The sequence below is a fragment of the Xenopus laevis genome, chromosome 5L (genome assembly GCF_017654675.1).
Source record: "Xenopus laevis strain J_2021 chromosome 5L, Xenopus_laevis_v10.1, whole genome shotgun sequence".
Lineage (NCBI taxonomy): Eukaryota > Metazoa > Chordata > Amphibia > Anura > Pipidae > Xenopus > Xenopus laevis.
In genome coordinates, this window is record NC_054379.1 from 73,408,765 (window position 1) to 73,433,176 (window position 24,412).

At 40.8% G+C, this 24,412-nt stretch overlaps 2 protein-coding genes, 1 long non-coding RNA gene and 3 other non-coding genes across 6 annotated transcripts in view; 5 read left to right on the forward strand and 1 right to left on the reverse strand.

Moving 5' to 3' along the window:
* The window catches only part of LOC108705432 (MFS-type transporter SLC18B1-like), a 42,117-nt gene extending 40,737 nt beyond the window's left edge, over positions 1-1,380 (reverse strand). Inside the window, exon 1 of the mRNA XM_041562947.1 lies at positions 1,301-1,380. The gene's annotated coding sequence lies outside the window, so the exon portion shown is untranslated. The remainder of the gene's footprint in view (positions 1-1,300) is intronic.
* A 13,704-nt stretch (positions 1,381-15,084) lies between these two features.
* rps12.L (ribosomal protein S12 L homeolog) lies at positions 15,085-20,153 on the forward strand (the record flags this gene model as incomplete). The annotated part of the gene is given in 5 exon segments (NM_001087125.1): positions 15,085-15,133; positions 15,710-15,826; positions 18,380-18,482; positions 19,704-19,805; positions 20,063-20,153. Coding segments are annotated over 5 exon segments (399 nt in total). The 3' UTR covers positions 20,126-20,153.
* LOC121393992 lies at positions 15,559-15,632 on the forward strand. The gene has a single exon (XR_005961452.1). It is a non-coding gene; the product is annotated as a small nucleolar RNA SNORD101 (small nucleolar RNA).
* LOC121393701 lies at positions 15,833-18,378 on the forward strand. Its single transcript, XR_005961272.1, has 2 exons — positions 15,833-17,550; positions 17,595-18,378. It is a non-coding gene; the product is annotated as an uncharacterized LOC121393701 (long non-coding RNA).
* Positions 17,133-17,214, forward strand: LOC121394009. The gene has a single exon (XR_005961469.1). It is a non-coding gene; the product is annotated as a small nucleolar RNA SNORD100 (small nucleolar RNA).
* Positions 19,545-19,635, forward strand: LOC121394008. Its single transcript, XR_005961468.1, has one exon. It is a non-coding gene; the product is annotated as a small nucleolar RNA SNORD100 (small nucleolar RNA).
* Positions 20,154-24,412: the final 4,259 nt, after the last annotated feature.

The window sequence follows — 24,412 nt, forward strand, 5'->3', positions numbered from 1 at the left end:
CGGCCAAAAAAAAACTTGATAAATCAGCTCCTTCATGTCTGTGATATTAAAACCGTGGTCATTCAGCAGGTGAGTAGCAAAATACTTTGCCACATGGCCCCAAACAAATTTATATTCTGTATATATTCTACCACTAAAGGGTTATATAGATGGAAGAAGACACACAATTACGAAAGTGGTGATAACACAATTCTGCACTATGGTCTATGGTTATTTAGTTGTGAAGGCAAAGCTGTAATTACCCAACAAAGAAGGTCTTAAGTGCAATACTGTTAAAAGGCTTGTAGCAGTAAGATAACGTCACATGATAAAGCACGTGTGATATTTCTTGCTCAGTGAGTAAATGTCCCATGCAAATAGTATAATTGGTGCAGTAAATTCATAGGTTAATGTCTTTTAGCCCTTTTGTTTTTTGTTAATGGATTTACATTGGAATTATATTTAAATGGAGCATTGTCTCTATAAAACAGGGATCACCAACCTTTTGAACCCGTGAGCAACCTTCAGAAATAAAAGGAGTTGGGGAGCAACACCAGCATTAAAAATGTTCTTGGGGTGCCAAATTAATGCTGTGATTGGCCTTTTGGTAGCCCTTATGTAGATTGTCAGCCTACATTGAGGCTCTGTTTGGCAGTACATCTGTTTTTTATGCAACCAAAACTTGCCTCCAATTCAAAAATAAGGCTACTTTTGAGGCTACTAGGAGCAACATCCAAGGGGTTGGTGAGCAACATGTTGCTCAAAAGCTACTGGTCGGGGATCACTGCTATAAAAGGTAACTTGCAAGATAAACACCCCCTTTAATATTTTCTACTGTTCTTAGACTTGGCACTATCTAAGTAGTAGTAACCTATTAAAATGGCATCATACTGTCATGTTCAACATGAGTTCAAGTAATGTCTTTTGCTAACTATATACATTTTTGCCTATTCTTGTAATCAAGAAAATCCATATGTTTGCCTACTTCATGAGCTTGAGCAAACATAGAAACTCGCTTTGTGGTGGTTCTACAAAAGTAGCACAGTCTGATGCAGTTTTCAGCAAACAGGAGCACTGGTCTGGGGTATATGTAAGCATTTATAATCAGTGGGAATGTTTCTTCTGAGTTATCAGCTCTGAACTAATGTATCACGAATAAATCTGTACAATGTAAAAAAAGGAATCCAGCACATGAGGAAATCTGGAAATCCATTGGCACACACTACTATTTTCATGTAAACAATGCAAACAGAATCTATCACACTGACACAGGGTACAGAACAGAACAGCAGCCTCCCAGTATGAAATCTCAGCAACTTACATGACTAGACACCTTCTCCTCGAGTTCCCCAAGTGACTTCCAGTTAGCAATTTTCCACAGTTCCTCTAAACTGAATACACTTCAGCCATGTGACCTAACATCCTCCTCTTTAGATCACATGGGGTCAAGGGATAAGATGTTTTGAGAAGGGACTGCCTTATAATATGTTATTCAGCTTTTTAAACTGCGGCAGTGTTCTACTCACTAATCTTCGTTATCTGGTTTTTCTTAAAATATGCATGTTGTGACGTAATCATGAATGACTGCAGTTATTGTGCTGCCCTGAATGCAAACACACTGCAAAGAAATCACCTCGATTGTTGCTACCTCAGGTATTACTGTATTAGTAGTCCAATGGTGGCGGGCCTGCGTTACAAAATAATCAGCCATTTAAAATTTCTACTTGTCTGACAGACCTCAGTATAATTTCCATTTCTACTGCTGCTACACACGGGGTTATTTATTAAAGTCTGAATTTATCTCAATATTTTCTGAAAAAACTCAGACCAAATCCGCATGTTTTTTATGCCTTATTTATTAATACACGTTTCTTAAAATTTTGTTTGCAGGAAAAAAACCTGTAAAAATCTTGAAAAATATGAATCGTACAAATTTTTAGGATTTTCTGAAAACCCCGATATCTTCAGGTTATTGCCTCTGTACCCATGTAAGTACAACCTTGTGGTTCTTTTGTCTCTGACAAAAGTTATTGTGTTTGACTGCAAGAACTTCCTGGCACCCATTATTTTTCTGTTTTATTGCACAGTAGCATGTGGCACTTGTAGTTACACTACACAATGCCTAAAATCTTCCATTTAGAGAAGGCCCTAGCCAGAGGCGGGCCAAGCAGGCCAGACGCCCTAGGCAGCCCAGCCAGCCTGCTCGCCCCTTCCTTTCCTCCGTCACTCGCGCATGCACAGTAAAGGCGTTCCCGACGCGCATGCGCAGTAAAGACGTTCCCGATGTGCATGTGCAGTAAATCCAATACCCTGAACCGAAAAGCCACTCGAGCGTGCGGCGCATATTGCAAACAGATTTCCAGGTGGGTTCGGTCTAGGGGTAGGCAGAAGAGGTAGATGCCCAGCGCCCCCCCCCCCAATCATTGCGCCCTAGGCAGCTGCCTCTTCTGCCTACCTCTAGTTCTGGCCCTAGCCTGTGGTGTTTGAGTCACATGTAACCCATGCTCTAAGCCAGGAGTGCCCATACTTTACTAATGTGAGGTCTACTTTTAGTGATGTAGTCCCATCATGATCTACATCCATAAAAGCATTGTTAGCATTCTGTTCCATGAAAAATATTACATAAATATTATATTGATCTATGAGGGAATATATATTGCTATATTTAGCAAACAACTATTTCTTATGTAACCTTAATAAAATAAATATCTCAATGAAAAGAATGAATGAGGGTGATATAGTCAAGCTGTTTGTTGACAGTGTCTTGAGATCAACTGATCATCAGCTAAAGGTCTACTGGTAGATCCTGATCTACCTTTTGGGCACCCCTGCTCTAAGCACTAGCTGGACATTAACCCCTTTTTTGGCCTGCTTAGCCAAGTTAGCATTACAGTGGTTTAGTGAGATTCCTTGCCATCTGCTTTACTTATGTTTGCTTCAAATTAGTGACTGTAAAGCTTATAAGAATCAAGGTATTTTATAGGGAAAGTAAGTCCTAAATAGTTTCTTCCTGTATTGTGTTAAACCTTATTGTAGCTTATTATTTGATGGGATAGCTGGGTTAGCTATGTAAGCTAACTGAAACTAGCAAATTTAGGAACTTTGGGTGTTTTAAGGAGTGGGTCACCTTTAAGTTAACTTTCATTATGTTATAGAATGGCCATTTCTAAGCAACTTTTCATTTGGTCTTCATTTATTTGCCATCTTCATCTGATTCTTTCCAGCTTTCAAATGGGGATCACTGACCCCATCTAAAAAACAAATTCTCTATAAGGTTGCACATTGCTGTAATTGCTATTGATACTTGCTATTGATACTTTTTACTACTCATCTTTCTATTCGGGCCCTCTCCTATTTATGTTCCAATTTCTTACTGAAATCCATGCATGATTGCTAGGGTAATTTGGACCCTAGCAACCTGATTGCTGAAAGTGCATACCAGAGAGCTGCTAAATAACTCCAACTCAAATGTGAGCAACTACAGATTCCAGCATTTCCTTACTGCTCATCTAAATCTAAAATGCTGGATTTTGTAGTATCTAGGGGACAATGTAATAACAGATAAAACTTTGCTCCAGGTCTAATAACGTCATGCAAATAACTGGATACTTGCCTTCAGAAAAAGTAAGCATAAGCTGCAACATTTTGTGATGCAATTGAGATGGGCTAGTACATAAGTGCTAATTGCTGTTTATGGGTTACTAGAAATGGAGCACTCTTCAAATATTTTACCCTATCCACACCAAAATGCTGAAAGTTGCCTATTCCTGGACAAGCTAGTACAAACAATTTAAGATTCATCACAAAAGCTAGACACTGAACAGGGCTTTGTATGCCAATAATATCCCTTATGACATTTGCACATCCCATGACATGAGGCAAACAAAAATACTCACACTTTAAAGCAAGTACATGCAGTGAAAGCATTTTTAAAACAGACAGTAGTTACAGTATATGCCTCATACTACACAGAAAACACATAAAGCAGTAAAAGCTTTCTTAGATGCCATAACTATAGGTTGCAACTCTCAGGCAAAGAATACCAGGGGCAGATTTATTAAGGATTGAGTTGTGTTTTCCGCGAAAATTTGAGTTTTCGAGTTTATTTTTTTGGTCAAAATTCACATCTTCTTGTTAAAAAAAAAAAACCCTGGAAATAGCTTGAATCAGAAAATACACTGTCTAAAGTCTGCCGAGATCATGTAGGAGTCGATAGCAGAGGTCCTTGAAAAATTTATAATATTTGACCTTTGATAAATACCCCCCCAGATGTCATATTTTTGTAAAGGAGGCCAAGTTATATTTTTATGGTCATCATTCAGCAGTTTCTCAGATTTGTTTAAGAGGCAACTACTTTACCTCCAGTTCTGGTGACTTTTATTCAGACTATCTACCATCCCAAAAACATTCTTCATGTGACTTTCAGAGAGCTCCTGCACATGCCCCCCCATTATGTAACATTAATGCTGTGATGCTTAACCCTTGTTATTTACACAGTAAATATTGTATCAAAATAAAACTAACTCCTGTGCATATTTTTGATGAAAAAGTTGCTACAACACATTGCCCTGATTGTACATTTTCCTGGATTTTACATTAGTCCCCTGAAAAACATAAAATTGGGATTCTACTGTGTATATATATATATATATATATATATATATATAATTTTTTTTTTTTTCTTTAATAAAGTCATTAAAAATCAAGTTTTACTTTCTTGCTATGCTTTACACACTTTTTAGGCTATGCATATTGTGTACTTTAAAGGGGTTGTTCACCTTCTCATTGTGTTCAGTTTTCTGAAGGATGGGAGTGGCCTGTTTTAAACCTGCACTTTCTATATGACTACATCATCACTCTCAGGCTTTGCCCTTACTTTCCTATTGGCCATTGATACTGCCCTCCCATTTTAATTCATTCAAGCTATCACATAAATTCAAAGGCCATTGGTTAATTTCTCCCTTGCATTGGCTGCTATCTTGTGTGCAATACATGAGTGTCTCGCATAGGTAAAAAGACGAGCATATCCCAAATCTGACACATTTTTACTATGCAAATAAGCATATACATTAATGGACATGTAAACTTTCTAAACCCTTACCATGTCATAAAATTGGGTACATATTCCCCACACAAAATGCATCATTGTCTCTGTATTTTTCCCCTCCGTTAGTCTGCACTGTAGTGTTTTCCTGAATGCAAGATCTGCTTCAACCAGGCGGCCTGTCACGGCCGGCACCCGATACCAGAACAAATGCCAAGCACCCTGGTCTCGGCTCGGCTTCACCAGTAGTGTGACCACCGTTGGGCTTTGGGAGGAGCCCTCAGCTTACTTGGGTGCCACCTGGACTTAACGAGGGGTGCAAGGCGAGATGTTCTGGCTGGCGAAGGGGCACGGCTGTTACCAGAGTCTTTTGGGCCGAAGGTCACGGTACAAATGGAGCAGGCAAGAGAATCGTCAGACAGGCTGGGTCGAGGCAGGCAGATATCAAGAATCGTCAGGCAGGCAAGGGTCAAACCGGGTTGTCAATCAAAGGGTTAAGCAGGAAGAGTTGTCGTAGGCAGGCGAGGGTCAGGATGCAGAATAGTCAGGAACAGGCTGGGTCAAACATGGGTAATCAATGAGACTAGATTCAGAACAGATCAAATGCACAAGGCTCAGGAACCACAAGAAACAAGTTCTATCACGGGCATCAGTCAGCAGTCTGAATGGTCCTTATATACTATTTGAATTTCGCGCCTGCGCCTTTAAATATCACAGAGATTCACTAGAGATTCGGCGCCTGCGGCCTAACGTGCGCCCATGCGATCCGGCGCCTGCGGCCTAACCGAACCCGTCGAGGGGGCGGGAGGCGTCCCTGCCATCCCCCCACTAGACCACCAGGTATGTCTCTTACATTACCCCCCCCTCTAGGGGGGGCCACTGGACCCCCAGGCTTCCCAGGAAATTTTTGATGGAATTTCTTTCTGAGTAGATCAGCCTTGATGTCATCGACTGAGACCCAGGAGTTCTCCTCTGGGCCAAAGCCCTACCACTTAATAAGATATTGGAGCTTACCTCGTACCAAGCGAGAATCAAGGAACTCCTGGATCTCAAATTCAGGCTGACCTTCGACTAACACTGGGGGAGGAACAGGAATATGACGGACATGAGTGGCTGGTTTTAGGAGAGAGACATGAAAAGAATTCGATATTTTAAACTCAGCAGGTAATTGGAGACGAACGGAAGAAGAATTGATTATTTCAGTTATAGGGTATGGACCAATGAACCTGGGTCCCAGTTTGAGAGAGGGAACCTTTAACTTAATATTCTTTGTAGATAGCCAAACAGAATCTCCCACCTTGTATTGAGGGGCCTCTCTATGAGATCTATCCGCAGCTTTCTTTTGAGCAGAGGAAGTTGCAGAAAGAGAATGATGAACTTGAGACCAAATTTTAGAAAAATGATTGACAGAGGAATTAGCAGAGGGTACAGAGGAATCTAAGCCAGAAAAAGAAAATGCTTTTGGATGTAGCCCATTTACAATAAAGAAAGGAGACTCCCTAGAAGAGGAGTGAGTGGCATTATTGTAGGCAAACTCTGCCCAGGGCAACAATTCAGCCCAAGAGGACTGGTTATCAGATACATAACACCTGAGATATTGCTCAAGGGATTGATTCACTCTTTCAGTTTGTCCGTTAGTTTGGGGATGGTAAGCTGTAGAGAAGGATAAATCAATGCCAATTAACGAGCAGAAAGCTCTCCAAAACTTCGAGACAAACTGAACTCCTCTGTCACACACAATGTTAACAGGAAACCCATGTAACTTGAAAATATGAGAGATAAACAGATCAGCTAAGGTTTTGGCAGAAGGGAGGTGTGGAAGAGGAACAAAATGGCTCATTTTACTAAACCTATCCACCGCCACCCAAATTACAGTTTTACCCTGAGAGGGAGGCAGATCTACAATGAAATCCATCAAAAGATGGGACCATGGCCTCTCAGGGATTGGTAACGGATTTAACAGACCTTGTGACAATTGACGAAAGGATTTAGACCTTTGACAAATTGGACAAGAATTTACAAAAACCTTAGCATCCTGTTTAAAAGAAGGCCACCACACATGACGGGCTAACAAAGAAATAGTTTTGGAAATGCCAGGATGCCCAGCCATTTTGGAGTTATGAACCTCTTCGAGAACTTGTTCCCTCAACTCCTCAGGCACAAACATTCTCCCAGAAGGAGTGTCTGCAGGAGCAGAAGATTGGACAGGGGACAACAAGGTGGAGCGGTCAGAACCCAATGCGGCTACAATCAACTCCCTAGGAATGATGGGGATGCACTCACTAGAGTCAGAGGAGGTAGATTCAAAACTCCTAGAGAGCGCATCAGCTTTGGTGTTTTTAGATCCAGGCCTGTATGTTAAAGAAAAGTTAAACCTGGTGAAGAACAATGCCCATCTAGCCTGCCTAGGGTTTAGCCGTGTGGCCGATTCTATATAAAGCAGGTTTTTATGGTCTGTATATACTGTTACCATATGTTTAGCACCTTCAAGTAGATGCCGCCATTCCTCAAAGGCCCACTTGATAGCCAACAATTCCCTGTTCCCAATATCATAGTTTGCCTCTGCAGGCGAAAACTTCCTAGAGAAAAAGGCGCAGGGATGTAACTTGTTGGTTATCGGGTGCCTTTGGGAAAGGACTGCCCCAGCACCCACTTCAGAGGCATCTACCTCCACAATAAATGGTAAGGCAGTATCTGGATGCTGCAAAATAGGGGCAGAACTGAACTCTTTTTTGAGGCGTTCGAAAGTTTGAACTGCTTCTGGGGGCCAAATACTAGGGTCAGCACCCTTTTTGGTCAAGTTGGTGATTGGAGCATCTACCAGGGAAAAATTCTTGATGAATTGGCGGTAATAATTTGCAAAACCGAGGAATCTTTGGGTTGCTCGTAAAGAAAGGGGTTGGGTCCATTCCAGGACAGCTCTCACCTTCCCTGGATCCATCTCAAGACCCCTGTTAGAAATATTAAACCCCAAAAACTGAACAGAGGTCACCACAAAAGTACACTTCTCAAGTTTTGCATACAGATTATTTTCTCTAAGTCTACGCAAGACCTCACAGACATGATTCCTGTGTTCACTCAGATTAGAAGAAAAAATAAGAATGTCATCAAGATAGACCACTACGAATATCCCCAGCAGGTCCCGAAAGATGTCATTGACAAATTCCTGGAACACTGCAGGGGCGTTACAAAGGACCGAATGGCATCACCAAATATTCGTAGTGGCCATCCCTGGTGTTGAACGCTGTTTTCCACTCATCCCCTTCCCTGATACGAATGAGGTTATAAGCCCCCCTAAGATCAAGTTTAGTATAAATCTTAGCATACTTGATCTGATCAAACAACTCGGAGATCAAGGGAAGAGGATAGCGATTCTTAATGGTGATCTTATTGAGACCCCTATAATCAATACAGGGACGAAGACCCCCATCTTTTTTCCCCACAAAGAAAAACCCAGCCCCAGCAGGGGAACAGGAAGGCCGAATGAAGCCGCTTTCCAGGTTTCCCCGAATATATTCTTTCATAGCCTGGGCTTCTGGCAATGAAAGAGGGTATGTTCTCCCACGAGGGGGTGTAGACCCTGGGGTTAGATCAATTGGGCAATCGTATGGCCGATGTGGGGGTAAGGTTTCAGCAGCCTTTTTAGAAAAAACATCCTCAAATTCAGCATAAGCTGCAGGTAACCCTTCTAGAGAGGTAGTAGCTACTACCTGAGGAAAACAGACCCCATCACACCCTGAACCCCATTGAACTACCCTCTTTGAAACCCAATCAATTAGAGGGTTATGCCTCTGGAGCCAGGGTAACCCCAAGATGAGAGGTGAAGTAGCACCTTCAATGAGGTATAATGCTATCTCCTCACCATGCAGATGAAAAAATAGTTTTCTTAGAAACTATACCCAACCCTAAGGGTCTTTTGTCCACCGCCCAAATTTTCAGGGGGGAACTTAGAGGAACCAATGGAATGTTATGTTTGGCTGCAAATGCAGCGTCCAAAAAGTTCCCCTCTGCCCCAGAATCCACAAAAGCGGACACCCTGACAGAGCCCGTAGGCCAGGTTAGTTTGACTGGTAACAACACCTTAGAGGCAGATTGGGGAGAGGAAATTCCTGCACCCAAATGGAGCTCCCCATCTCCATTTAGGCTTCGGGGTTTCCCGGCCTCTTAGAGCATTGGTTTAGAAAATGTCCCTTTTCACCAAAATACATGCAAAGACCCAAGGAACGCCTGCGTGCCTTCTCCTCAGGAGATAGATGGGATATGCCTAATTGCATAAGATAGGAAACAGGAAAAAAGGACCGCTACTGCTCCCCACAGGTACTCCTCCAGGTGCTCTGTCAAGCAGTATCCGACTGCTAAGCATACAATAAGTTAAGGAACAAATTGACGGCACTTCTGGAAAAGATTTATTACTGCTGTATGTCCTGACGCGTTTCGGGAATTAATCCCTTAGTCATAGGTCATGACTAAGGGATTAATTCCCGAAAACGCGTCAGGACATACAGCAGTAATAAATCTTTTCCAGAAGTGCCGTCAATTTGTTCCTCAACTTATTGTATGCCTAATTGCATAGGCTCCTCCTGAGGCAAAGGCACAGAGAAGGGTGAGAAGGGTTAGAAGATTTTACATTGGTTACCACATTAGATCTTAGATTAGTAACCCCAGAGAAGTTTGTACTCCTCTCACCCCTTCTCTCCCTTTGCCTTCTATCTACCTGGATGGCGAGGGACATGAGATCATCCAGGTTAGAAGGTAAGGGATAATTAACCAGACTATCCTTTACAGAATCTGATAACCCCAAAAGGAATTGACTCCGTAGAGCCAAATCGTTCCACTCAGTTTCTACTGGGTGGAATTCCACCGGCGGAATTCGGTGCAGTACACCTCCGCATCCCTTTTCCCTTGGCGCAATTTACAAATCGCAGAATCGGCAGAAGATGCACGATCCGGGTCATCGTAAAGAAAGTATCAAGGGAATAACGAGCAGGGTCAGAGGAAGGCAGCCTTAGGGCCCAAATTTGGGGGTCACCCGAAAGCAGGGTCATAACGAATCTTACTTTCTCCTCACCTGATTGGAAAGAGTGAGGAAAGAAACTAAGGTACAACTTGCATGCCTCTTTAAAGACAAAAAACTTGGTGTGATCCCCACTGAACTTTTCAGGGAACACAATTTTAGGTTCATGGTGTTTGGTTGAACCCACAGGAGGAGGAAGAGGAGCAGAAACAGGAACAGATTGCTGCTGGGAAGCTTGCGTAGTCTCCAGCTGTCGGGTTAGGTTGTGGAAACCCTGCAGGAGATAATTTTGCTTCTGTTCATGGTCCTCCAAGCGCTGTAACAGGGTGGTAAGAAGCGCTTCGGTGGAAGTTGGAGGAGCAGCAGCAGCAGCTTCATCGTGACTTTCGTCCTCCATGGCCCGTGATAATGTCACGGCCGGCACCAGATACCAGAACAAATGCCAAGCACCCTGGTCTCGGCTCGGCTTCACCAGTAGTGTGACCACCGTTGGGCTTTGGGAGGAGCCCTCAGCTTACTTGGGTGCCACCTGGACTTAACGAGGGGTGCAAGGCGAGCAGATTCTTTTGGGCCGAAGGTCACGGTACAAATGGAGCAGGCAAGAGAATCGTCAGACAGGCTGGGTCGAGGCAGGCAGATATCAAGAATCGTCAGGCAGGCAAGGGTCAAACCGGGTTGTCAATCAAGGGGTTAAGCAGGAAGAGTTGTCGTAGGCAGGCGAGGGTCAGGATACAGAATGCAGAATAGTCAGGAACAGGCTGGGTCAAACACGGGTATTTAAACAGACAAGATTCAGAACAGATCAAACGCACAAGGCTCAGGAACCACAAGAAACAAGTTCTATCACGGGCATCAGTCAGCAGTCTGAATGGGCCTTATATACTATTTGAATTTCGCGCCTGCACCTTTAATATCACAGAGATTCACTAGAGATTCCTGCGGCCTAACGTGCGCCCATGCGATCCGGCGCCTGCGGCCTAACCGAACCCGCACGACGCGGCGGGCGTCCCCGCCGAGGGGGCGGCAGGCGTTCCTGCCGTCCCCCCACTAGACCACCAGGTATGTCTCTTACACGGCCATTTTCTATTAGCTTCATCATAATTTATATTTTTATATCCAGCCACGCCTGATGACCTTGCTCAGAAGTTTTGTTTTGTAATGTAACTTTATTAGCAAGTATGTGTAATCATACTCACTCCTACATGTAATCCCACTCATACATGTAATCCCACTCACTCATATGCATAATCCCACTCATACATGTAATCCGTTCACTAATATACGTAATCTCACTCATATGCATTATCCCACTCATACATGTTTTCCCACTCACTCATACATGTATTCCCATAATCCCACTCACTCATATGCATAATCCCACTCATACATGTGTTCCCACTCACTCATATATGTAATCCCATAATCCCACTCACTCATATGCATAATCCCACTCATACATGTTTTCCCACTCACTCATACATGTATTCCCATAATCCCACTCACTCATGCATAATCCCACTCATACATGTTTTCCCACTCACTCATACATGTATTCCCATAATCCCACTCACTCATATGCATAATCCCACTCATACATGTTTTCCCACTCACTCATACATGTATTCCCATAATCCCACTCACTCATATGCATAATCCCACTCATACATATGCATAATCTCACTCATACATGTAATCCCACTCACTGATACATTTAATCCCACTCACTCATGCATGCTTGTAACTCTATGCAGAGGCATCAGAAGCCACCAAGAGAAGTGCAAATCTGCTCAATAATGTTCCTAGCACGATCTTGGCAGATACAGTGTATGTGCTTGGCAAACAAAGTATTAAAGTAAAGGGCTCCACTGAGAACTGCAAACGCAGGTAGTACGGTATATGCACTTCGCTTTCGAGTGCAGACATTTGCTGCAATTTTTAGTGCAGAGAAGGATGCAATTGCAAAACACAAAAGTGATCTACCATGTTTTTTGCATGCACAGTACATAATGCTCCTGCAATGTATCTACTGCAAATGCACCAGACTAGAACAGTACTTGGGAGGAAGAATGAGAATGGTGGTGTAGTAGCTATCATTACAGAGTAACCTTGGGCTATAGGTGTACAAGTCCAGTATATGTAATGGGTAAAGTACGTGTGCACATTTTATCCTGTCAGAGGGTAATCAAAACAGCAAGTGGATCAGATGCATGTGGATGTGCATGCTTATTGGGGTTTTTCAGTCTGATTTACTTACAAGACACTTTTCTCCTTGTCCTCAGGATATACATAGCAAGTTGGAGGTTATAGTAGAATAACTTGACAATCTTTAGATAATTAAATCATTGAGATGTACAAGCAAATTACGCTGCTAACATTTGCCCATATACCACAATCTCTGGAAGGTAATTTGATATATTTGGGGTGATTTAATTTACACTCCCCAAAAACGTCACTTAGGGCTCTTACTTATGGGCATTTTATGCGATTTGCAACTGCAAAAATGCATTTTGGGCATTTATATGCATTTTTATAATGGCTCTTCCTCGAGCTCATTAAACCTGCACTCCAGTGCGTTCTGCCAGTGGAGCACAGATGAAAACACACATAACTCTTTTACAAGGCCCCCCTTACTGACACAGGCCCATGTAAGCGCCAAACACAGAATGTTGCATTCCACCTGCATTCTAAACTGACATGCGTCTGTATCAGTATGGGAAACAAAATGCAGCATGTGGTCAAGAGGGTTGCCACCTTTCCCTGTGGCTCCAGCCGGACAGGGGGTGGTCCCGTGACGTCAGTGGGCGTTCCCGTGACGTCAGTGGGCGTTCCCGTGACGTCAGTGGGCGTTCCCGTGACATCAGTGGGCGGTCCCGTGACGTCACGGGGCGGAGCTATGACGTCGCGATCGCCGATTGGCCGATCGCGGCGTCAATCAAGCTAATCCCGCCCGGTTTTCCTTATTTGGAAAACCGGGCAGGAAGCATTGAACCGGGCAGCCCTTCAAAATACCGGGCTGTCCGGTTCAAAACCGGACAGGTGGCAACCCTACATCTTGATGAAACACTCAAACCTGCACATCAAATGCATAAAATAATATCCCTGTGTATGAGCCCTAGGAGTGAATGTAAATAGTCATACTTTTGGCAAAAATGCTTCCACGTGCCTAAAATGCATTATGCAGCAATCCAAATGAATCCCAGTAACATTGCCTTCTTTTCTTGATATTAAGCTGGATCACTGCTATGATGTTTTGACAAGGAGAAAGCATTTTCATGAGATTTCTTGCCCATAGTAAACATGAACTACAGGTATGGGATGCATAATCCAGAAACCCATTATCCAGAAAGATCTGAATCACAGAAAGACTGTCTCTCACAGACTCCATGCTATCCAAATTTTTTAAAATGATTTCCTTTTTCTCTGTACAGGTATGGATCCGTTATCCGGAAACCTGTTATCCAGAAAGCTCTGAATTACGCAATGGCCATCTCCTATAGACTCCATTTTATCCAAATATTCCAAATTTTTAAAAATGGTTTCCTTTTTCTCTGTAATAATAAAACAGTATCTTGTACTTGATCCTAACTAAGATATAATAAATCCTTATTGGAAGCAGAACCAGTCTATTGGTTTTATTTAATGTTGAAATGATTCTCTAGTAAAATTAAGGTATAAAGATCAAAATTACAGAAAGATCTGTTTTCCAGAAAGCCACAGGTCCCGAGCATTCTGGATAACATGTCCCATACCTGTAGTAATAAAACAGTAGCTTGTACCACAACAAATCTCCATGTGTGCCAGTATTCTGGGAATTCTGCTTTTGGCCGATATGTAATAGTACCCTACAGTTCAAAACCATAAAAAATCCCTGTAGCTGGTATTGAGTGTGCATATTGAGCAGCATTGTGTGCATATAAGTGGTATTCTCTGGTACAAGCAATGTAAGTTTTCATTGGCGGGCAAGGGATTTTGTAAATGGTATTACAAATCACCAGCAGCTACATTGCCAGTAAATTTGTAATACCGGCCCCGGCAGGTGTTTTACCAGCTAGGCCGGTAAAATACAGGCCAGGTGGCAACCCTAAGTGTATGCCATCTGGCCCAGCTTTATGAATCATATCCTGAGTCAGCCACTGATTAGATTGAGCTGAGCCATTAGTGCAGCTCTATTGTATACACTGAAGAAAAGAACTGATTTAGCACATTTTCTGTATCTGTTACACCCATACTGGTACCATTATTTACAGGATTCTTAACCTGCATCTTTTTACTATTAATATACTTTAAAAACTTTTTGGAATTAGCCTTGGCTGCAATGTGCTCCTCAACGGCTTCCGGATTGCCGTTTTACAAAAATTTTATTATAGTTTTTATATTCATTAAAGCAAAACAAAACTTGTACAAATTACACTTTTTTTTTTTTAAAATGTTTTTATTTTATTTTGCAATCAACAACAAACACATATTACACATCCATTCGCAGTCCATTTAGAATGGTTGCAATTCAACCACACAGCCGTCACAAAAGATTAAAAATCAATAACCATGCAGGGAACTTGAAACAATTGTGCTTTACAACCACTCTTAATAAAGTTGTTACAAAAGCTGTCCCGTGGTTGTATCGCAGCAACAAGAGGCATCAATCGCAGTGGAAATTACGATTTTTTTTTTAGTTGAAAACCATTCAAGCATCGTTCCGCAGCTCAGTAGACAGCACCCACTTTAACGCTCAAAGAAACATAGACGATAACCGGAGCACCCCCTATTTAAGCCATAGCGGAACGTGTCAAAAGCTTCCGTATTTACGTGCACGGGTAGAACGTATGAAGGGGCGGACTTAAGTGTGCGTGGTATAAATATTTGACGTCAGCGACACTCGTTCTCTTTCCACAGTTGTTCTGGAAGTGGCAGGGTGAGTGAATGAGCGGCAGGGATGGGGCTGGCATGTAATCCGCCTTATATCTTAGGCATCGCTCTGCCCCGGGCACCGCCGTAGCGCTACATAAAGGGGCATAAGTAATAATAGTCCTCTATGTTTCTATTTCAGCGATTTAACGCCTTATACCCACTCCTGATCCAACGATGGCCGAGGAAGGGTGAGTGCCGAGGCCCACTGTGGCCTACTGTGTGACAGAATGATGGCAGCACATTGTATTTCTGTACGTACCGGTGTAAAGGGCGAGTGTATGTGGCCTGTGTTAACTTGCTTGTGTGTCTGAATCCGGCTCCATGTGTTTGGCGTGCGAGTGAGGCATTCTGGGAAAAACACTTAATTCCATTCTTATCCGTCTCGTTGTAATGTTGTGAACGTTTACATATCCAGATCAGCTTTGCTATTATAGGAATATTATTATAGAAATAATCACCTTTCGTGTATAGTGTAAGTTTTATCTGGGAACACTGTAATAGCCTATTAAACATTATAAGTATAGTATAATATAAGTGGTAGCAAGTCTGAATATCCACATGAAACCGGTTACTTTTTTTTTTTGTTAGAAATGTTATCTGTCATTGCTGCAGTGTTTGCATGATGATTCTATTGTAAAGTCGGATACCCCTTCACTCTTTCTGAGTGATAACTTCTATCTGACAAACATGCAGCTTCATAATGACTAATCTGCAGCCTCATCAGATACAAAAGGAGAAATTTGACCTTTTTTTTTTCTTTTCAGCATTTCTGCTGGAGGTGTAATGGATGTTAACACCGCACTGCAAGAGGTGCTTAAGACCGCTCTTATCCACGATGGCCTAGCTCGGGGAATTCGTGAAGCTGCCAAAGCTCTTGACAAGTAAGTCTCCTAAAACTTTTCATTTCCCCCACAACTGTGCGGTTTAATAGGAACCCTTTCTCAGACTGCATTTCTGAATGTGCAAATATTCAATGGAACACTAATTTAAAGCTGTGTGCTAATGAAATCCACCAGAGTTAAGTCCTCCACACTTTCAACTTTCACACCCAACCAAATACAGTGAGCATCTTATTTTAAGTGGTGCTGCAAATGCCAAAGATAAATGTAATGTTTGAATGTCAACCTAAAATATTTTGCCTAATAAAACTTTCTAATTCTAAGCAACTTGGCAATATACATTCATTACAATATTTCGATTTTAAATCGAAAAGCTACTGAAATCAGGATATTATCTGCTGATTAGACTGAAACAATGTAAGACAATCCAGTTGAATAACATACTTCTGCACCATTGTTTAAAAAGGAACAACCAGAAGTTTAGCAAATGTTGGTGTCACTAGCAATTGTTTTTACAAAGCTTTAAAAGCACTGAAAACGTGTATATTGGAAACTTCAAAAGAGTGCACGTACTTCTGCAGCCAGCCGGTGAGGTAAAAAAAATTTATTTCATCTCATTAAAAGTAAAATTGTCCTAAGGCTGGCTGCAGGAGTGCGTGCGCTTTCTTTTGATTAACGCCTCAAGCTATGGTTTCGGGGCACAGCACCCGGGCCAGCTAATGGATTTGGTGAGTTTGCCTACTGCTGACTTTAAGAGCACATTATCTTTGAATCAAGTGTTTGAAGTTTTGGACCTGGGGTTTCTACACCCAGGTCACTTCGCCCCTTGGGTGAGCTATGGTTTCAAATATATCTCTCTCCCTCTCCTTTTAAAGGAGAACTAGCCTAAAAGTTTTATTTCTGTATTATAAGGAATTCAGTTATCTCAGGAGTTTCCCATCTTAGGGATGTCGGACGCACATGCTGGGTGTACTTTGAGCAGCTGTTGGAAACTGAGATTTGTCTGTCACAGCGCTGATTTATGATTGGCAGCTCAACCTCAATTGGCATCAATTATTTACTGTTCAGACTTGTATTGTGACATTTGCATTCTATATATTCAATATTTCAGTATCTTATCAGTCCCTAAGCTCAGTAACTTGACAGTCCAAAAGCATGTGCAGTGAATCTATAGAAGGGATGATGTGGAGCTACAGGGCCATCTATGGGGACAATTCTTTACTGCTAAAGGGCTGTAGTTGCCTTGGGCTAGTATAGAAAAAATAATCAACATTTCTTCCCTACCAAGCTTTATTTCTCCTTTAAATAATTGAGGTTTCCTTTTATCACTGCTCCAAAAAATGCCACCCTTACCTGTGATGAGAATTTGGCTCCCTCTTCTGAAACTAGTGAGGAGATTGCCAATTGTTACCCAAAACCTCTGAGGTACACGGAGGCAAATGTAGCAAATACGTTTAGGATGCACCCAATCCACTATTTTGGATTCAGCAGAACCCCTGAATCCTTCACGAAAGATTAAATTAAGGGTGGGAAGGGGTAAAACATTTTTTACTTCCTTGTTTTGTGACTAAATCGCATGATTTCCCTCCCCACCCTTAATTTGCATATGCAGATTTGGTTTGGCTGGCCGGAAGGATTCGGCAGAATCATGGATTCGATGCATCCCTAAATAAGTTATTCCTTGAACCAAATTTATATAGACGACTAACCGTTCAAGTCACTTAAACTGTAGAGTAGAAAAACTCTATAGATAACTGTAATAATGTGTTATTAAATGCTATGTCATTACTTAGATCTACTTGGTAATGAGAACTTTCTAAGCAAAGGTGTTCTGTATCCTAAAACTGTGAAGCTTGGTTATGAAGTACAATACAACCTTCAGTAATGTAACTTTTACAGACCCAAATCCCATTCCCCATGCACATCTTAAAGCAATGATGCAGATGGCTGCCACTACAACATTTTTCTTTTGTATTTCTTCAAAATAGTACTGTATCTATTCGGGTTTGAGGTATGCATGTTGTCATAACGTATAAGACATGATTATCCTGTACAGTTTTACTTTAAACTGTGCTGTATGATGTAATTTGTCACAACTCCCTTAACCTTGTGTACAGTTAATCAGACATGTTAATCCACAATGCTCAAGATCTATTTTCTGGATAACTGGTATTTCCATAATGTGGATCTCTACCTCTAGCTTGCCAAGTCATTTATATCTTAAACCCAATAGGATTGTTCTGCCTCCAATTTATTTGGACGTGTGTGTGTATAATCTCATCTAAAATAAAACAAATGTAATCTCCTTCACAGGGAGTTTTCTTGTCACTCCTGACACCACAGGTTAAAATTTTTTTTTTTAAACATACATGCCCCTTCAATGTGGCCACACTTTTTTAGCTTGACATCTGGCAAACATTGAGCTGTTTCTTCAGGTTTTAATTTTTCTGAAGTTGTTCTTGGTATTCACCAAGGCACCTGGCCTATCGCATATTTTTGCTGACTTAATTGGTAGTGCATAAACTTTTTTGGGGGGGTTGTTTTCTTTAGTGCTGTCATATTTTGGATGCTTTCTCAAACATTATTTCTTTTTAGACGCCAGGCCCACCTGTGTGTGTTGGCTTCCAACTGTGATGAGCCAATGTATGTCAAATTAGTGGAAGCCCTTTGTGCTGAGCACCAGATCAATCTTATAAAGGTAAGTTCGTACTTAATGACTGTGATGCGAGAAGATCTGTGCTCTTAATCACCCATTCGTTTTTTTACTTTTGAGGGGCTGCAGACTATTTGGTTACAAAACCTGGGTTTTGGCATTCACTCATGGATCATAGCAGGAATTTTTTTTTGTGTAAAAGGTGCAAGCACATACAGGCTTTTATGATCCACATTTTATTATTTTTTTATAATTTACATTTTCTAGACTTGATGTGCTTGCTTAGCCTGCACCTCTGAAGGTAACAATTTGGGGGTCACTGGTAAAGGGTACCTTTATGGACCTTTGCTTATCTGCACTGTTAATGAGCTACTTGAAAGAACCAAGAAGTTGGAAACATTGAGTAGCCTAATTTTGTTTGTCCTAGTTGAAAGCAACAAAACACACAAGGAGCAGCTTTATCAAGGGTTGAATTGAAAATAATTTAAATTTTTATTGTCAAAACTGTCAAATTCAACTAGGGAATTATTCAAATTAGATTTTTTCCAAAAAATTCCAATTTAGATTTTCGTGATTTATCCTACACTAGAATTCAACTGTGCCACCTAAAACCTGCCAAATTGCTGTTATAAAGTCAATGGGAGACATTAAGGGATCAATTTGGAGTTTGCAGCCTTCCTGGCATTAGTTCTTAAAATTTGAAATCAAATTTGATTTGGGTCCATCCTATTCACAAGTTTAAAAATTCTATTTTTATCATTTTTCTATTGGTCGAATTTCAAGTTAATGGAGTTTTTAAAAACAATTATGTAGAACATTTGTTTAACTTATTGAACAATTTGACCAACACTCACACTACTTGTGAATTAAGTTGTGCCAGATAGTCTTTCAGTGAAGTGTAATGTGGTGGCTCATGTAGTGCTAACTTTTATAACTGCCTTATTTTGGATCTTATGACTACTTTGATTGCTGTGTGTTTACTGATTTTGAAAATAGTAATTTTTTTTAAGTTGTTGGCCTTTTAAAAACTTGCTATGAAAGTCTGAAATACTGATGTTTCTAAATAACTACATCTCCCAAATTATTTGTGGAATGAGTTGCCCTTCAGTTGTATGCTGTGATGATAACTTGGCTCCCTCTACTGATTGCTATGAGGAGAAAAGCCTAAATGTTACCCAATGCTTTCTGAGTTTACAGCTGTTGCTGCATCTTGTTGCATCCATTTGTATCATTGTTCCTGTGGTTAATAAAAAGATTCTCTTCTAGGTTGATGACAACAAAAAACTCGGTGAATGGGTTGGTCTCTGCAAAATTGACAGAGAAGGAAAGCCCCGCAAAGTGGTTGGCTGCAGTTGTGTAGTTGTCAAGGTAAGCCACTTTTTTAATTTGATAATGCCATTGTGAGCAGCTGTTGGCTCAAATGCTCATCAGATTTGGCTCAACCTATGGCAATAATAAAGCCATCGTACGAGCCTTGGGGCCTCCATGTGGCATTCAAGGTCCCTGAAAATGGCAACATCTACTTTAAAGTTTCTGGCTGCCCATGTTTATGAAATTAAAATTGTCAACTGATAACTTAAAACGTTTTTGCATTCTGATAGAGTAATTATGTAATATCTTTGTAGGATTATGGCAAAGAGTCTCAGGCCAAAGATGTCATCGAGGAATACTTCAAGAGCAAGAAATAAACATCTAAAATAAAAGTATTGAGCCTGACTTGTGTTGTGGTTTTTTTTCTCCCATTCTGTCTAGCATCCGCTAGTCAAATTTAGTGTTCTTGCTATGGATTTCCTTTTCTTTACTACATTCAGTACCACTATTAGAATACCCAACTTAACGGCAAATATCGTGATTGCTTTGTGGTAGAATTTGTTTCAATATTAATCTGCCAATAGTTGCATACATGAAACTTGCTCTTCATGAGACTTTTGAGGGGCTGACATTGTTAAGCAGTGCTTTTTATTTTGCTAAGCAGAGTCGTGCTGGTGCATGTGCCTAGAATATACTTCAGCTGTGAATTAGTGACAAATTGGATACATTGCTGAAATGACTGTGTATAGTTCAAAATTGTGCAATATTGGCTTTGCTCCTTATGGATGGGTTCTATAGTGGTGGTTCAGCTGTAGATACAACAGTGAGAAAATAAAAACTGAAAGGGTAATAGTCTAACCCAAGCAATAATGTATAGCGTTTGTGTGTACAGGTATGGGATTCAGAAACCCTTATCCAGAAAGCTCTGAATTAGGGAAATAACAGTACCTTGTACTTGATCCCGGCTAAAACTCAGTGTATTAAAGGGGACTTGTCACCTCATAAAATCGCATTAATCAAGCAAAATTAATTTTAATTACATTATATAAATTATTTGAATCTTTCCTTCTGTCTCAGAACTCCATTACAACAAGTGGACAGGAGCCATTTTGTGGACACTAATTAAGGCAAGCCTGGCATTATCTCAATCTCGTTTGTGCACTAGAATGGGGGACCTGATGTCCATCCCCATGCACTGGCTACACAATTATATGGTAAAGAAAGGGGGGGGGAATAGAGGAGGAGCAGGCAATATTTAATTTAAAGCTAATATTTTAAAATGTGTTTACAACAGATACGAATGCTTAAATAATAATAATAAATTGGATTTCATGTTTTATTTGAAAACGACTTATACAGCTTTTTATATCTGGGTTTTATTTGAAAACTACTTATTATACAGCTTTTTATATCTGGGTGACAGGTCCACTTTAAAGGTTATACTACTTACACTTCAAACTCAGCCTGCCAGAACCATGAACCTGATGAATGGTAGGCTGAAGTGGATTGTTGGAGTTAAAGGAATTGGGTTTTTAATTTGCACAGTAAGTCTTAATGAGTAAGAACCTCAGAGTGCCTATAATCAAGACAAATGGATTATATAGTGAATAAAATACCCCCTCTTGTAAAATAGAAGGATATTATAAGTTACCAAGGAGTTTCATGATCATATAAAAACACAAGGCTGTAGAATTCGTTTTATAAACTCTTACCTGCCCTGTCCCTTTTGCAATGTCATTGGTGGGCCAGTCTATAAGTTGGGGGAGAAGGTGGGGTAGATCAAAGTTTTCTTGACCTGCACATCACTAATAGCAATCTATAACTAATGACAACTCCTGGAGATGAATGCATCATGGTGGTTGGTAGAAAATAACATGTAAAGGAGAAGTAAACCTTAACTAAAGTACATACAAATGTTAAATAGCGGGCAGTTTCAGCTTGTCAATAGCAGTAATGATCCAGGACTTCAAACTTGTCACAGGGGGTCACCATCTTGGAAAGTGTCTGTGACACTCACATGCTCAGTGGGATCTGCGCAGCTGTTGAGAAGCTAAGCTTAGGGGTTGTTGCAAATTATCAAGCAGAAAAGTAGGATGCCCTGTAATGTGAGCTGATGCTACAAGGATGATTGTTAAATTCTGATGCTAGTTGCACTGGTTTCTGTGCTGCCATGTAGAAATTTGTGTCAGCCTTATATTGTGACATTTATATTCTGTTTACTGTATATTTTGAGTTGGTCCCTAAGCTCAGTAAGGGACTGCAGCACAGAGCATATGCAGTGATCAGCAGAAAAGAAGATGGGGAGGCAATGAGCTTCTTTAGAGGCACAGATCATCCCTGCTAAAGGGCTGTGCTTGCCTTGGGCTCGTTTAGAAGCCAAAACCATAACGTACAACATTTCTAGCCTAATTCTTTAGTTAAATGAAAAATATTGGAAGCATGGAAATTATGAGTATAGTGACTAAAGAAGCACCTGTTGGGTAAAGATGTTATCCCCAACCAAAGGTTAGCCCTCATTCTGGTTGGGGATGACCTTTTTTTTTTTTTTAAATGCCCCCCCCCCCCGCCAGCGCTACGCTACCCACACCGGAAGAGAGCTTCCGGTGTGAGCAGCCATGTTTGTCACTCATGCGCATAACGTGCATGTGACATCACGCACATGTGCATAACAAGCAATTCGGTGCATATTTTCATTATGTGCATACGAGTGAGCAGACATGGCTGCGTATCGCAGGGGGGTGGGTGGGGGGCATTTAAAAAAAAAAAAAATACTGTTATCCCCAACTGGAATGCAGGCTCAATTACCAACCTTTGGTTGGGGATAACATTTTTACCCAACATGTGCATATTCAAGATTATGATTTTTATTAAGATCACTAATCAGGGGGAATTTCACTTGCAATTTCTCACCTGTTGGTTCTTCTTTTTTTAATGTTTGTATTAGATCACCAGTTATTCAGAAACAAATTATATAGAAGTGTCCTGTTTTATATGAGAGGTTTTCATGGGCAAGGTATGATGTACTTTAATATATAACAATAAATATATAGAAAATATTGCACACGACACCAGGAACACATTTTTTGGTTGGAGGGTAGGCCACAGCACTGTTTATTAGCATTTTAAACACTACAGTGTTATTTTCAGTCGGCTGCTCTCATATATATACGGCGCTCTTGATCTAACTCAAAGGAGAGGGGAGCGGGACCTAAGAAGGCATTGAAGTTTGAGGTCTCTAATAATTGCCCGCATTAACCCCACTTGCGCCGTTATATGGCTAAATATATGTGGCCATATATTAACGCACAAATAGCTTAGTGATATAAGCGTGTGTTGCCACATTCTGGCCCAATTATCTATATAGGACATATAGTGACCCATACTTTCATCCGGTCCGTCAGGGCCGCGTATATAGCGGTTAACCAGTACCCTGCTGTATGTGAGAATTTAGGAAGACAATAGGTGTGATTGATAACACTTATTCACTAGATCTTCTCAGTCTACAGTTACCGTTCCTGAGCTGCTGACTCAGTGTCGATTCAGCTCGTGTACCTAACCTTGTTTTAAATATTTTATTTACACTCTTTTGTCTTATATCAATTTTATGTGGTCAACTAATAAAAGTTAAGTTTTATTTATACCCTTTGGGACCTCAGATTAAAAAGTGGGTTGGTGCAACACTATGGGTCGTACTTTCTTTTTTTCTTCCTTTTGTTTAGTTATTTTAAACAAAAGTTATCCATTCTTTGATATCCGAAAACCAGCCAGCCTCTGCTCATACCCAGCAGGCCGCCATCTGACTATTGAAAAACTTAGCAAATTATAATACCTCTCCAATAAATAGTGCTTTCTCCAGTGCTGTCTGCAAACCATTGTTAAAGATATTATTCCCTATGTCTGACAGGTGAACTTCCGTCAGGTCTATATAGACCAATCTCAATTGGTTCCAAATCAAAGTGTCTAAACACTATAATATTGAGAGTTTTCGCAAAATTGCTCACTCAACGGTTTACTCAAGCAGCTTCTTTTCTGGTGAAAACCAAACCAATCTTGGAACAATTTCTGACCAAATGATCACATCTTCCATCATTGCCCGAATTTGCGAAAGATCTCTTTTCATTTGGCTTATTAAATCGACAGTTCTGACTTTTCCAATATCATTTCCACCAAGATGAATAAGTATTATATCCGGGTAACCCCATCTAACAAGCATTTGCAATAAAACTGAAATGAGTTCATTCCACCTTAGACCTGTGATACCCATCCATAATATCTTTATTTTTGACAGTTCAAACTCAAATTGACTCCATATGATCCGATGCCTGCTCTGTTTTTTGCCCAAAAAATAAACGAATGTCCCAGTATCCAGTATACAAAAATGGAGATGTGGAAGCACTCTAAAGGCTAAGTAATAGTATATTTAAGTATAATGGAAGTGCTAGTTTTAATGCACATTCCCTAGTCCCGTCTCAAAAGTTTACAAAACGGGTTTTTAGTTACAAAGTTATGATCATAAAGTTGAAAAGCCACCATACAACGTCAAGGTAAACCCCATATGGCGGCCCCTAGTTTGCCTTTCGGCCATAGTATAAAAAGTCTTACTGAATAGTAGCATTCAGTGTAATCAGCATCTGTTGAACCTTGGTTTCAGTGTAAAGGATCAG